The 15,700-nt window shown below is 39.7% G+C and overlaps 1 protein-coding gene and 1 pseudogene across 2 annotated transcripts in view; both read left to right on the top strand.

Moving 5' to 3' along the window:
* ACPP (acid phosphatase, prostate) overlaps nt 1-14,046 on the top strand; it is a 41,367-nt gene extending 27,321 nt beyond the window's left edge. The window contains exons 8-11 of one of the 2 annotated variants that reach the window (XM_006907246.3): nt 2,309-2,391; nt 4,423-4,526; nt 6,207-6,376; nt 13,928-14,046. In XM_006907246.3, the coding sequence (XP_006907308.2) occupies nt 2,309-2,391; nt 4,423-4,526; nt 6,207-6,376; nt 13,928-14,046 (476 nt within the window). Of the gene's footprint in view, nt 1-2,308; nt 2,392-4,422; nt 4,527-6,206; nt 6,421-13,927 lie in introns of those variants that run through there. The other variant, XM_025043651.1, reaches the window with a different exon arrangement.
* Nucleotides 2,965-3,082, top strand: LOC112475998 (annotated as a pseudogene).
* Nucleotides 14,047-15,700: the final 1,654 nt, after the last annotated feature.

Here is a 15,700-nt window from a genome sequence, read left to right as displayed (position 1 = left end):
CTTATACAGCTCATTTAGCAATATATGGCTGGTCATATTCATATTAATGTAAACCTCTTCTTGCTCTAGACCAAGGGTTCTCAACGCCCCCAGGCCACGAACCAGTACTGGTCTGTGGCCTATTAGGAACTGGGTCATAGCAGGGAAACCTCTTCTTGCTCTAGACCAAGGGTTCTCAACCCCCCCAGGCCACGAATCAGTACTGGTCTGTGGCCTATTAGAAACTGGGCCTCATAGCAGGAGGTGAGTGGTGGGTGAGCGAACGAAGCTTCAACTGTATTTGCAGCCGCTCCCCAGCACTAGCATCACTGACTCAGCTCCACCTCAGATCATCAGGCATTAGCTTCTCATAGGAGCACTGGTCCCCGGTGCCAGAATGATTGGGGACCACTGCTGTAGACCAAGGTTTGGCAAACTACACCCTGCAATCCAAATTTAGCACAGGGCCCATTTTTCGTAAATAAAATATTGAAACTCAGCTACACACATTCATTTAGGTCGTGTCTATGGCTGCCTTTGTGCTTCTACCCAAGAATAAACAGTTGTGACAGACCATATTGCCCACAAAGCCAAAAATATTTGCTATCTGGCCCTTTACAGAAAATATTTTCCAAACTCTGCATGGACCAAGAGTGAAGGAAGTGAAGTTTATGTCTTCCAATCAATGGTATTTTATCTAGTGTATATAGATTTAATAAAAGATACAACAGAGAACTCAGAAGCTAGCTTATACTACAGTGTAGCCTAATGACTAAGAGCAAGAGTTTTGAAGTAAGACATGCTGAGTTCAGAGAAGCTTAAATCTTATGTTCACAGTTGTGTAATCCTGGACAAGTTGCTGAACTTCCCTGAACCTCAGTTTCCCCTCCTATTACTGGCATGCTAGAGCCTGGGGAATCATGATGGTTACCTCTAGTTCATCCAAAGTGGACAATCGCCCCTGAACCAAGAGCTGATATCATATTCCATTATCAACACTGAAGGCTGTTGCAGACAAGGGACAAGTTGCTGAAGGTACCTGCAGACAAGGGACAAGTTGCTGATTGAAGGTGGCTATCATGACTCCTAGAAACTTGGTCACAGAATTTAATACCTATGTGGCATGAAGATCAAGCTAAAATCTCTAAAGGACTCCCGGAGGGCAACCTTTCCTGGAACAGAGAGCTGTAGACCTGTTGGAGATATAGCATCAATCTTTTTCCATTCCTAGTCAAAGAAGTCCCAGCATTTACAGACAACAGATCACCTCCCTCCTCAATTAATCTTGTATTGTTCTTCTTGGTATACAGACCAATAAAGTCTATTCTTACTCTTTTATGAGCTTTGCAGGACAAGTAATATGTAGCAAAATAATCTGGCCCATTGTAGCTTCTCACTGGGTGTTTGCTGAGTGGATCACAGAGTCAGTTTGTTAACATCGATGCCCTTCTCACTACAAAAAAACAAAAATTGGTCATCCTCAAGCCAAGAGAGCACATGTATAATAGAGAGACCACCAACAAAGGATCATCAAGTGATGGTAATGGAAGTCCCTGAAGCAACATGTCCCCAGAACAGTACCTGGCACCATGAGGTACCCCTCGGCCTTCAGTGTCTACATACGGAATGGAAACTCTGAGTTGCGCACTTGCTGTTCACCACCTCAGGAGCAACAAATATGAAAGGCCTAGAAGCTCTCATCTACTGAAGACACATGACAGCTGAAGATGCTAGATGCCCCCTTGATAGTGACACCCAGAGAAACCTGCAGAAATTGTCCCCAGAAAATGGTCTATGACATGTCCAGACATCCAGAGAGCTGCTTTCTCCTATGGTCTCCCACAGGCCTGACTGCCGGGGCATGGAAGGAAGAGAGGTGAAGACAGAGGAGTACACATCATGTTGTTATTTCAGGCCTGCCTTGGAGAAGAGTATTGGCTAATGACTCTGAAAGAAAAAGCCATCTGAAATTCATTCCAAGTTTCTCAGCCACCTACCTTTGAGATTTAACAAAACCGGGTATGGTAGAGTTCTGGTATGCTAGTCCAGCTCTCCTTCTGCAGCTCTGCGTGAGTCACTCAATGTCTCTGGACCTCAGTTACCTCATCTGTAAATGGAGGACAGAAGTCAGGATTCAGTGAAATAATGTATGTAAATCACACTACTAGCACAAAGCAGATGCTCAACCAAAATTAGTTATTTCCCTCTCTTCTTAAATCTTGAGGATCACGACAGAGAGAATCGCTAAGTATGAATTAACTAAAAGCTTATGAACTAAAATATAAGCCCATGTTTGGTTCAATTCCATTGTTGATTTATCTTCTTTAAGGTGTCCTGATCGATGAAATCCTCAATAACATGGAAAGAGCAACTCAGCCATTGAACCACAGAAAACTTGTCATGTATTCTGCAGTAAGTATTTTTGTCTCTGTTCAGCATCCATTTGTTCAAGTATGGGATCTCTCTGAGGAGTGGGCCTCGTCTCATCATTTTCCTATCGCCCAGTAGATGGTAGACACTTGTTCAATGCCTTTAAAATTAAGTATGTAATCATGATCCTTGAGGAATTTACAATGTTACACTGACAAGAAGACAAGTGAGCACATAAACACTACACAAAGCCATATAGAAATGCCACACAAGCCAGTGCTTTGGTGCCTGGGAGGAGGGAAGCATCCACTGGAGGAGGAAAAGCTGAGTGCAGGACTTGGTGATGAACTGGAATGTGGGTGGAAGGCAATGATGCAAATGAAGATAAAGCCACAGATAAAGACAATGTTTCAAGCCTCAATGACTATAAAGGTGGAAATATCAACAGAGGTGGTCTTGGGCCATGTGAATATACCAGTTAGACACTTGGGTTTGACATGCCAGGGGATCGTCTGAGTGAAAAACTCCAGATGGCAAAGAAGATAGAAGAGAGAAAGGGCGAGAGAGCTGCAACTTGAAGTTAGAGCTACATTTGGGTACAGAAAGAAAAGAAAGGTCTACGGTCATGCTACCCTGAACAAGCTCGATCCCATCTGATCTCAGAATCTAAGCAGGGTTGGGCCTGGTTAGTGCTTGAATAGAGACCACCTAGGAAGACCAGGTGCTGTCGGCGTAAAAAGTAAAAAAATAAGGGATCGTAAACTGACAAGGTCCTTGTAATCTGTGAGGTTAACCAAGGATTGCCTGGGAAAGAAAGAAAAGGAAAGAAGGAAAGAAGGAAGGAAGGAAGGAAGGAAGGAAGGAAGGAAGGAATCCTCTGCTTTTCTTTTCAGTCTTCCCATCCCTTTTTTCCTTTTCCACCTCCTATTTTCCTCCCTCCCTCATTTCTTTCTTCCTCCTTTTCTTTTCCATTCTTTCCAAAATCCCATTGGCACCTGGGTAAACACATCATTAGCAGTATATTCATTTGTACTTATCTAATATATATATATTTTAAAATAAAGTCTTTCCGGCTCCCCTCATCAGGAGATGCAGTTGGAGAATTCCAGGGATGCATCACGTACTGATGCCTGTCTGTGGAGTCTGGAATGAGCCGGGAAACAGACAATAGTGTAATGACTCTATCTTTCACCCATAAAGAGCTCATGGAATATAGTGCTTCCTGGAGAAAGGAAGTCCTGAAAAGGCAATCCTACTAGTTCTTTAGTTTCTAATCTGATTCCCTGTTCTAATTGTGTGACTTCTGGCAAGTCTTACATCTATAACTCCCTTTCTTTCTCTAGTAAATTGGTTCTCACCTTTTTTGAATATGCGTGTGCTGCAACATAGTCTATGCAAACAAATGTTATACCTATCTTTTAGATATGGAAGTTGAGGATTTCTTAAGATTAGATAACTAATCAGTGACTAAACTGGGACTGAAAACCAGTCCCCTATGCCTCCCAGCCACTCTGGGATAAACATTTAACAATTATTTTTAAGCTACACAATCTAGTTCCTTACATTTTATCCTCCCTAAACATTTATAACCTCACATAGTCTTCCTCAATTAAAAAAAAACCATAGATTATTCTAACCTATACAAAAATATATAATCTAGCTCTAAGGTGTTCCAAAATATTTTAAAGTTTAATGAAAATCAATGACAGAAGCTAAAACAGAGATACTACTGGGAAAAGGCATGGGACAAAATCAGAAGACCTAGCTTATGTTTAATTTCTTCACTTTGGGGGTTATATAATATTAAGCAAGTTACTTAATTTCCTTGGGTCTGTTTCTTCATCTTTTAAATAGAAATAATGATATGTATGTAAATCTCATTGCCTAGCACACAGCAGATGCTCAGTCAAAATTAGTTCTTCTCCTCTCTACTTCCTAAGTCGTTGCGCGAATGGGAAATTTAATCAAATCAGAAACCATCATGATGCTCTACAAGCGTTTAATACATATCTTTTGAATGTAAATCTGAACCAGAGATAGAGGTCAAAAATGATTTATTTCAAATCTCTGTAGCATGACACTACTGTGAGTGGCCTACAGATGGCGCTAGATGTTTTCAATGGAATCCTTCCTCCCTATGCTTCTTGTCACTTAATGGAATTGTACCTTGAGAAAGGGTAAGTGTCTAAAAGGTACCTTTCAAAATTAATATCACTGAACCCCAGATTTTGTTATTATTATTGTTGTTTTTGGCATAAATACATTCTTAAAATATTTAATTTTTAGTTAGATACATTTAAAATCATGTACTACATAAATAATTCACTCGGTTAAAAATATTGCTTTTTTTACTTTAACATTTTATGTAACAGTTTTATCTAAACTCATTGTATGCATCTTGACTTGTGTCCTCACCACTAGAGCCAAATGTTGAATCCCCTAAAACTGTTTACCAGATATAGTAACTAATAAAAGTAATTTTGGCTACTGTACAAATGAACCTCAAATTCTCAGAGATTTAACCCAATGAAGATTTATTTCTCACACATCTAACAGTTCAGTGCAGATATTCCTGGCCAATAGGAAGTGACTCCCCCATGGTGTGATTCATATATGGTGACTCAGAGACACAGAGTTCCATCTTTTGAACCTACTGTTGTCAAGAGTGCTATGTTCACCTGTAGGCAGTTGTAGAAAGGACCAAATAGGTGGACAAAGCAACCTGCTTATAAACCACCTCAGCCCAGAAGCAGCACCGTATCACTTCTACTTACATTGTACTGGCTAAAATTAGTCACGTAGTCCCACCGAGATGCAAGGGAGTCTGGGAAATATAGTCACTTCCGAGCCATAATGCTATTCTATGGAAAGGGAATCACGTACTTTGCTAGGCTTTGATTAGTCATCTTTGCCATACCATCATCTTGAGATAGAAATGCTGTCACTGAAAATGTTATCCTGCAATATAAATACTTATTCATATAATATTATGGAAGTTTTAAAAAACATATCATATAAGTGAATATTTGTAGTTACTACTATTCGTATGGATTTTTAAAGTGATGTTTAAAAAGGCTTGTTTATAATTTTCAAAAGTGGCAATTTTAAGGTTACTACCCCAAGAAAAATCACTAAATCCTACTTGAATTTCTCTCCTGCCGCTTTGGCAAATGGCCTCCACAAGCACCTCATACTAGCTTGCTGATATTGGTTTGGGCCAGTGGACCTTCCTCAAGCAGTACATTTTTTATTTTTTTGAAATAAAGAATTGAGAGAGTCCTCCTTAATATGAGAGAAGGTAAGAACACCCACCCCATCTTTCCGAGATATAATTTTACAAAGTCTTAGCTGTACATTCAAGCACATATGTTATATATTATTCAGTTCCATGTTTATGGCCTTGTTAAGGAGAGGGAAGTTAGATTCATTGAGGGAAAGACCAAAAGATACTGGGAGAGGAAAAGAAAATAGGAAGGAGCAAATGAGAAGCTTAAAAGGGAGAAACCAAGAGAAAGAATCTCCAACACCCCACCTGCCTCCCACTTCTTACTCAAAGGCTCATCAAATCACCCTCCAACCGTCACCTTTCAGCTCCTTCTCGGATTAAGTATCCTGGTCCCCACCTCCTATGCCCCTGGCCATCTAACAAACCAGCCTTCCCATTTCCACCCTCCGGATCTGGCCCACCTGTCCCAATCTCCTCATTCCCACCCCCAAACTGGCTAAACTCTGCTCATTCCCATAAATTCTTCCACTAGTCCCTCAACCAATGTGTTCTAGGCCAAGTGGAGAGAAATTTCATGACAGTTCAACAACACAGAACTGACAGAGCTCTCTCCTCTGCCTTCCTCCACCAGAGAGTACTTCGTAGAGATGTACTATCGAAATGAGACTCAGCATGAGCCGTATCCCCTCACGCTGCCAGGCTGCACACACAGCTGTCCTCTGAGGAAGTTTGCTGAGCTGGTTGCCTCTGTGATCCCCGAGGACTGGCCCACGGAGTGTATGATCACGAGCAGCCACCAAGGTACTAAGGATGTGCTGGCTTAGGGTGTATGCGGACTCTTTCTTAGAGTGGACGGTCTTCGAGAATAACTTGACCATTACCCCCAGCTTTGAAAGAAATTGGTTTTGAGTAATAATTACATGTTACAGAGACCCCAATTTCAGGCAACTCTTACCTTTACACCTGGCCCTGCCCCCACTTGCCACAAACCTTAACTTGTTGTTGTTTTTTTTTTTTCAGTGTTAATATAAAAGGGCATCAGTGCCAAAATATAATCACAGATAAAACTTTGGTCAAATTTCATGAGGCTGCCATGAGCTATATGATTAACCGCATAAGACCTTTTGTTGTTTAAAGACTCTCAGATTTCTTTTGAGCAGAATTAAATAAAGTTGTTCTTTAAGTGTCTGAAGTGGTACAGATTTCCCACAAGCTAGGTGAGAGCAAAGAAGGAAAACTTTAATCTTAGGCTAATGAGCAAAGGACCAACTAACCAATTAGCTACAGCCTTCTCACAAGGAGAAGCGAAGAAATGAGATACACTGGAGAAATCTGGAGAAATCATTTATACTGGGAAACTGGTTATTTTTGATATTTTTGTTAAAACATATTGGGTGGCAGAATTAAAAAGTAAATAGATTTTTGTTTCCTTTGGTCCTGGAAAAATCGTGTTATTTTTGAAGAAACCAAAAGCAAACGCCAGAAAACTTTGATATATGTAATATATATGGCAGCTCTTGGAGTATATACATCATAACAGATAAGTAATTTGATGACAGCAAGATATTCAGACATCAGCCATCAGAGATGAGAGCCCTTCATGAGTGGCGTTTCTCTTAAAGCTCCAATGGTAATAGATGTTGAATGTGATTTAAGAGAGGAAGTATGATGACACATATGAAATTGGAACAAAATCACAAATGTTAGAATATCCTGAATGTCTCCAAGATCAAAATCCATTAGAATGTTGAGAGTGTGGCTGTGGTATCTATTCTGAGGACAAAAGCAATGGATAAGGTTTGATTCTGGTATCTACAGAAAAACCTAAGCACTCTGAAACCTATCACTATGTAAGAAATCATGTTCAAATGACAACTCTTTAAAGTCCTGTAGATTTGCCATGTGGCAGATGCAACACATCTAAAGACCAACATGCTACGTCACTATTATGGCTAAAGATGAAGTGGTTTCTGGAGATAAGCTTATACTGGATGCCAGCGTCTAGAGCATAGTCATTCCCTCTCCTAGTTGGTCATTGGATAACTGACACAAGACATTGATTGATATGTTTATTTGTATTATTTCTTTCCCAAGTAAATATTTGGCCCTGGGCCCTTCATCTAATCATTTCTTCTCTTCCATGCATGTAAGTTTCCTCCAGAAGTGAGCCAAATGTAAAATAGTGAATAAAGTCATTATTAGGAAGTTCAAAAATATTACTTTTTTTATAATGAATTTTGAAGTGTGTGTGTGTGTGTTTTAATTATAATAAAATTCCTTAAGGACAGATTTTGGGGACTCTATTTTTGTTTGGGAGTTTTATTTAACGTAACAGGAGGAAAAAATATATAAAGTAAAATTATTTGACTGGCTTAAATTAATATTTTACATTGAAATCTATTTAGTTTGCACTTTATTACTTATGATAAAGACTAAGCTGATGGATGGCTCTGCTTCATCTATTTAATATAAAACTTGCTAAGAAAATGCCATTGGGAATACAATGTAGTAGAGAAGTAAGGAGATACATATTAGACAGAATAACAAAGGTAATTTATATCTTATGCCTACAAGGGTTGCTATGGAAACAAGAGTTAACTGAATTTGAAGGGAAGGAGGTAGTAAGGGATATCAGGGAAGGCTTCCTGCAAGAGGTGACAATTGAACCATCTGAAATCAGTTTGGACAGAGGTTTCTAGTGGTGTGGTACAAGGTACTAGAAAGACATTTATCAAATGTCCTTGTGGCTTGAAGCTAGAAAAGATAGAGGAGTTACTTGGCAGAAAATTGAGGGTTCAAATTGATTCCCACAGGTTTCCTTCAAGGGACAAATTCTAATGAGATAAAATGTCATCTCCACAAGAGCAAGGATTCTATCTGTTGTATCTATCCTATCTGTATTCTATCTGTTCTCTGCTATATCAGTCCTCAAGACTTGGAAGGGCCTGTGTCTGGCATAGATTGACACTCAATGAACATTTCCTCAATGAGTGTATAAATTACTTTTCCTGTCTGAACCTACTCTTTTCTATCTTGGTAAGAAGCAATACCCAGTAAGTTATTTTTGACCCCCAACTTCTCCCTTATCCTCCACTGCTAATCTGTCACTGCTTCTTATCAAATCTACCTGTGGTATGTAAGTAGAAATCCTTTTCTCAAAACACCACTATCAACAATTCAAGATCTAAATAGGGCAAAATATAATAAAGCAGGAAAATATGTTATTAAAAAGAAAACTTGGGGACTGGTATGCTGGAGCCAGCTCAAGCAGATCAAGAGTGGAATGTGCACACTGCTTCCCAACTCCGAGTTCGATGACTTCATTTCGGCAGTTTGAAGTTGGTCATAGTGCCATGGCTGGAGTATTTTTACCTCAGAAATCAGCATATGCCACAAATCAGAGTTTTGTTTTCTGATTTTTGTTTTATTAGATTTAGTTACCAGCACACATAGAAAACTTGTTAAGAGTCTATAACACAGGGTGGTCTTCAACAAAGTGAATTCAATATTTGAACTTCTTTAAGAAAAAAGGATTACACACGTCCTGCATGGTCTCTGAGAGCAATGCTAAGGTCAGCAAGTACACATTTCAGGAAGGCAGATTAGATTGTGTTCAGTGTTAAGAATATCTAAGACCAGAAGTGGCCTAGATGATCTATCCCTTGCCTTGGCAGAGACACTACAGAGCAGGGTGAAGCAAGGAAGTTTATAGGGGTGGCATGACGACTTAGTAGGGCCACCAAATTTAGCAAATAAAAGTACAGAATGCCCAAATGAATTCAATTAATAGCTCTACCTGCTGAATGTTTATAATTTACTGGGCTGAATTAAGGACATTTAGGGTTTCCTGCGAAAGCCAATACTGGAAGCAGGACAAAACCATTAAATAAGGCCATGTCCTTATACATAGAATGTCTGTCAACCCTATACCTTAGTGCATTTCCACCCCTGCAATCTTAACTGTATCTATAAGCAGTGTTTTTAGCTAACGTTACTAGACCCAATTAATTTTATTCTCATCAATTAAATCAACTGGAGACATTGCTTGGAAGTTCATGATAAGTCTAAGTTCCATACTATGTTGGGAAGGCAAGGGAGAGAGGGAGGGAGGTGGGGAGGCAAGCAAGGAGGAGAGGGATACAGAGAATTAAACAAGCCCTTACTGTTAAGTGAGTACTATAATGAAGGACTAGAGGTACCTATAAGAACATACAGCAGAGGCAATTAGCATAAGTCTAAGGGGTCAGAGAAGGGTTCCCAAAGGGGGTGATGTTCAAACCAAAACCTAAAGAAGGGAAAGAATTAACTAGGTGAATCGTGATAGGGAGAGGAGAATGTTATGGACAAAAGAAAGAAGATGTATACAAGCCAAGAGGCTAAAGACAACATGGGGCATTTTAGGTACTGGAAACATTATGTCTGGTGAGGGTGCAAAGAGATTGGAGAGAGACAGGCATTAAGTGTCTCCTGGGTCCGGTTGAGCAGCTCTGGTCGTTAGAAGGTTTTAGGCAGAGGACCGATGTGACTGGCTTCTTGTTTTAGAAAGACCTCTTGGCTTCAGAGGAGGGAATAGATTGGAGAAGAATGGGATCGAGGGCAGGAAGAACAGTTGGGAGGCTGTTGCAATAATCTAAGCACTAGGATAAGTGAAGGAGAAAAGCAGGCTTATTCAAAGAAGGAAAAGAGAGAGTAGACAAGACTTGTGAAGTTAATGGCAAAAGGAAGAGGCCTTTGATACATAGTGCCAAAATAGTTTTCAAAAAAATAATACCAATTCACAATGCCTTGAGCAGCTTTCATGTGTTCCCATGTAGTAGGGCATTTTTTTCAGTCATTATCTGCACTAGACCTCTTAGCAATATAAGATAGAATTGATCACTCTCTCTTTTCTCGGATTCTAGAACATTATTCTGTCAAATTCACAAAATCCTTTACAGTACAAGGGAGCATATAATTTAGAGAGAGAATCTCCTTAGTCTTCTCTTTGTCTTCCTTGTTCAGTTCCTCTTGGACTGATACCTTCTACCAACCCCCTAAATGATCACATCCCAGGGCCCTGTCCTTGGTTTCCTCATTCCACACTCGCCATACGCCAGTACTACCCAGGCCTCCATCTTCTCCATCCAGAGCCCTTATTTCCACATCTACATATAGAATTCTATACCTATTTTCTCCAGCTGCCTATTGATCGTCTCTACCAGGATAATAACCCATCTCGATTCTATATTTGAAACAAAATTCATTATCTCCTCCACTCCAAACTGATCCTTTTTAATGTGCTTCCAATCTCAATTCACAGCCTAGTCATCTTCTCATTCACTGAAGGTAGAACCCATGGGGTGAACTTCGCCACAACCTCTTCATTACCAGTACATTTAGTTCATCACAGAGTCTGCCAATTCTACTTCATGAGGATCTCTTGAATTCCTTCATCTGCATTCTCAGGGTCACAGTCTAATGCTGACCATGCAGTATCTTGACAAAGGCATTTTAATAGCTCTCAACCAGGCCTATAGTGTCTCTATCATTTTATCTTTTCCCACAGTTTTGGAGTTTTTCTTAAAACACAAATTGGGCCATGTCACATCCATGTGTAATAATTGCTGATGATTTCCATTTGTCCCATGGCAAACCAGACCTCCTAAAACCTGGACCCTAAATCATATATCTGGTCTCACCTTGCCATAACCTGTATTATAGTCACATGCAACTGCTTATTATTTCCTGAACATGCTCTTGTGCTATGCTACTCATTGTGTCTTATGGCCAAATCTGATTTACCTCTAAGGCCAGCTCAAATCTTATCATTTTCTCAGAAGATTTTCCAAACTCTTTCTCTTCCAAATAGAACACTTTGTATTAATTGCAACTTTCCCTCTGCTCCAATGGTATATCTTTTACACCTCCATTTTACTATTTATCATATTATCTTATAATTGTCTGTCTGGTTCTCCCAGAAGATATTGATCTCCTCAAGAACAGAGATTGTGGAACCTCAGAACCCAGCACACAGCTGGCTTGGCATAAGGTGTGTGCTCACTGCATGCCTAGGAAGGAACAAAGAAAGAAAAAAGAGGGAAAACGCATTCCATGGAACTACCATGACAACATAGCCAATAAAAATAACTGAAAATCAATTTCCGAATATAGAAAGTCAGTCATGAACATTAATTTTTAAGAATCATTAGCCTCTGCCTTCCTCCCTCATTTCCATTTAGTCCTTTCCTTCCTTCTTCAATTATCTTTGGTTCCTTCCAACTTTACATTAGCTCCATCCTCAGTACTAATGGCACCCATCCACCAGGATCTAATTTTATTGATATTCATCTTCTCATGATAAGAGGCATCCTGACAGCATAAAAAACTAAGAGTTGAGAACCCAGGCATTTAGATCATTAATTCATTCCACAAAAATGTATTGAATGCCTGCCATGTGGCAGGTATTGTTCTAAGTGTGTGAGATACATTTACAAGCAAAAAAGACAAAGGTTTCTGCCTCATGAATCTTACATTCTATTAGAGAGAGAGAGGGATGAATAATAAATAATAAACATAATAAATAAGTACTTTGAAAGGTGAAGATCACAAGCACCAGACTGGGAATGGGTGTGGGGAGAAGGCATATAGGTTGCACCTTTAAATAGAAAACTCTTAATGAGAGGATGAGATTTGGGCAAAGAAGGTGATGGAGTTGCCTGATGCAGAGATTTGTGAGAAAAGCATCCGAGCAATGGTAACAATATAGCAAAAGCAGTAAGGGGAGTGTGCTTGGCATGTTTGAGGAAAGATGAGAAGGCCTGTGTGGCCAAAAGAGAATAGTGAAGGAAAAGGGGTAGGAGAGAAAATCCAAGAGGTTAAAAGGCCAAGTGATGAAGAGTCTCATAAACTATTATCATCAGGACTTTCATTCCAAGTGAGATGAGCATTCATCGCAGACTCTGTCTTAAATAGAGGAGAGCCATGGTTTGATTTGAAGTCATTTGGATGCAGTGTTAAAAATAGACTGTAGGGAAGAAAGGATGAAAGCTAGGAAGCAAGTCAGGAGAGCATTGTAGTAGTCCCGGCAAAAGATGATGGTGGTTCGAAGCAGGGTGGTGGCAGAGGAGGAGAGAAATCGTTGGCTTCTGGCTACAGTGTTTGAGAGAACCAATGGGATTTCCTGACAGATTGTGAGAGAAAGAGAGAAGTAAAGGAAGACTCCAAGAGTTTTGGCCTGGGACACGAGAAGAAAAGTGTCAACTGAGATGAGGGAGGCTGCAGGAAGAACAGATTTGGTGGCGGGGGCGCAGAAATGGAGAGTTCAGTATTGGAATGCCTAATAGATGTCCAAGGTAATATGTCAAGTTCACAGTTGGATATATGAGTCTTGAGTTGAGGAGGATTTAAATTTGAAAGTCAGTTACTGAATAGATGGCTTTTAAAATCATAAGACTAATAAGATCCAGTGTATTCCCACACAAATGCAATTACTAGCTTAACTTTAGCCAAATTATCTAATCTCTCCACTTCTCATTTTTCTCATCTCTACAATGATAAGGTTAGGCTAAGTAAGTGCTTTTCAGCTGTGTTCCATGGAGTGCTAGGGTTCTGTAGAGAGCTGCCAGGATCAGACATTTGCTCTCCCATTGCCAACTCCAACAAGCGGTTCCATATTTTTACAGTGAAAATCAGATGTACATTTAGAGATGGTACAAATCAATATTTGCAATGTATATACTATAGTAGACTAGATTGTGTGTGTGTGGAAGGGGGGTAACTTTCCAGATGAAATAATGAATAGCATCTCATTAAAAAAACGACCCCATATAGCTGCATCATGTCTGGTCAGCTGTCAAAGGGACGTGTGTAAATAAAGGTACAGATTAGCACTAGTACTCAGTTATTCTAAAAATGTTTGCCATAGTCAACATGTGCTCGAGGTTTCTTCTCTAAAAGATATTTACTGAAAATTAAATTCAAAGACCAAAAGATGGTATTCCATTTCTTTTAGACCCATGTAATGATTGCAATTGAGTATTCAGAAATTTCTTTGACTCTGAGACGGTGAACAATTAACAATTTAATTGTAGGAAAATGCATGAAGTTAAGGCTGCAAGAGGACCTCAGAAATACTTCAGTAAGCTGCCTTTCCTTTGCAGTGGAGGAGCTGAGGCCCAAAGGTCAAAGGTCATGCTGGAACTGGAACCTAAGTCATCTCGTGACTTCTAGTCCAGTACTATTTTCACCACACTATGGCTGCTTCAGCAATGGCACTGAAATTTACAATTAAGGCAGAAATCAACACTGAATGGTAATCTTCATATTATTCCAATTTATTAATTTTACTTTAATGCTCTTCCTATTTTCCCACAGTTCTAAAGATCATCCTTGCTATTGCCTTTTGCCTGGTGTCTGGTGTCTTAGTGGTACTGCTGCTTACCCTCATTCGCCATGGGTCCTGCTGGCAGAGAAACTCCTATCGGACCATCTGAAGGGACCACTGAAGAAAGGCAGACATGCCAGGCCAACCTCCTGTGAGGCAGCATCCCTCAGTGATGAAGCGTTCAAAGGACACTTTCACTATGTGGGCATCACCTTGCTCACACCCATCTTTTCAAGCCTGCCTAGAGCAAGAACTCCTAGTGATCCAGGGACAGCTGCTGGACCTACCGATGAATGAAGACCCAGGTTGCTTAGGTCTCCTCGCCATAGTGCAGGCTTCTCATTCAGCTGTAAAGAAGCTCTCTACACAGGTGTCCAGAGAGAAATGAGAAGTCAAACTCCAACTAACCTTTTGCCTGCAAAGAGCAAAAGGTTTCAAGGTGTGACAAAGACATAGATTAAAGAAGAGGAGATAATGAGGAGAAATTAGACCAGAAGTAGTATTATATAGGATGATTGTTAAGAAATAAGACACAATCAGAAGGTTTAATAAATCTTTTGTTCAGTCATTAAGTAAGTTTAATACAACACATAAAACACACTCCTGAAAAGAAACTCCTACCCAATATTTGATAGCTAACAGATTTCTCTATGTGTGTCTGTACACTAACACACATACATAAGGCTATCTTGAAAATGTCTTAGAAAGAGGTATTTAACTCTGAGAAAATGTAATATCAACTACTTTAGTTGTAGGTCAGGTCATTTTCCCCCACAATTTCTATAATAAGGAATAACTAGGAACTCCATGTAGCCATGGTTCTTTTTTTTTAACCTTTTTCCCGTTGAGAATAAAAAAAAAAAAAATGCAACTGCCAGCGTTCATTTAACATCATGCAGAGGATTGCTAGGTTTTCTGGAATGTGACATTTTCAGCGATGGAACTACTAAAAACGGAATGCTATAAACAGAATGATGTCATTTGTTTCCAAAGGCTATCGATATACTAGAGCAATGCAAAAATAATGATAAAAGTGAGATATTTCATGGCAAACTTTGGGGATGAGGTTAGGACTAATCCGCGAGATTTCTCGGGGTAAACACTGCGGCCACAGGCACCTCTTGAGAGTATTCTTGGGGCAAACGGGAAATTAACCTCAACTATCAGAGCTGGATATCTTTGAAGTTCTGATTTCTTTATTTCATTTTAAAATTAGGAGATTTTACCTTAATAAGGGCTCTTCATGGCCATGATGAAACGATAATGAATTTTAATTGCTACAAGTAGATCTGAGTTTCTCAAGTGGTGAGGTAGATACAGAAGTAGACTGAAGGACGATGACTCACTGCTTGAGCTCCGTGCTGGCTTTAGGCCAAGTGGAAACAAATCTTAAACCTTCTTTTCATAATCTAAAAATGAGAAGTCTGGGCTAAATGAACATAGAAGTCACATCTAGTTCTCATGTTCTGTGAACAATTTTTTTTTTTTTTCATTTTGTGCTCTGGATTGGTCATTGTCCAAGCAAGCACTTTCATAAATGGTAACATCGTAGCCCAAAATTTATTCTAAACAACTTTACTCTGCGCTGAGCTTCCAACCATCTAGTTGGTGGGAAATTCAATCTCATTCATTGGTAGTGATCTTCAGTTCCGCAGGTTCTGCTAAAGATCCCAGAATGTACCTGGTAGAAAGAATGAGATGAAGGATCGCTAGGCTGCTGTCCACCCTGGTCTCCAATCAGCTCACCGTCCATTCTCATGTGG

This window comes from Pteropus alecto, unplaced genomic scaffold, assembly GCF_000325575.1.
Source record: "Pteropus alecto unplaced genomic scaffold, ASM32557v1 scaffold92, whole genome shotgun sequence".
Lineage (NCBI taxonomy): Eukaryota > Metazoa > Chordata > Mammalia > Chiroptera > Pteropodidae > Pteropus > Pteropus alecto.
This window is presented reverse-complemented; position numbering and strand designations above follow the sequence as displayed.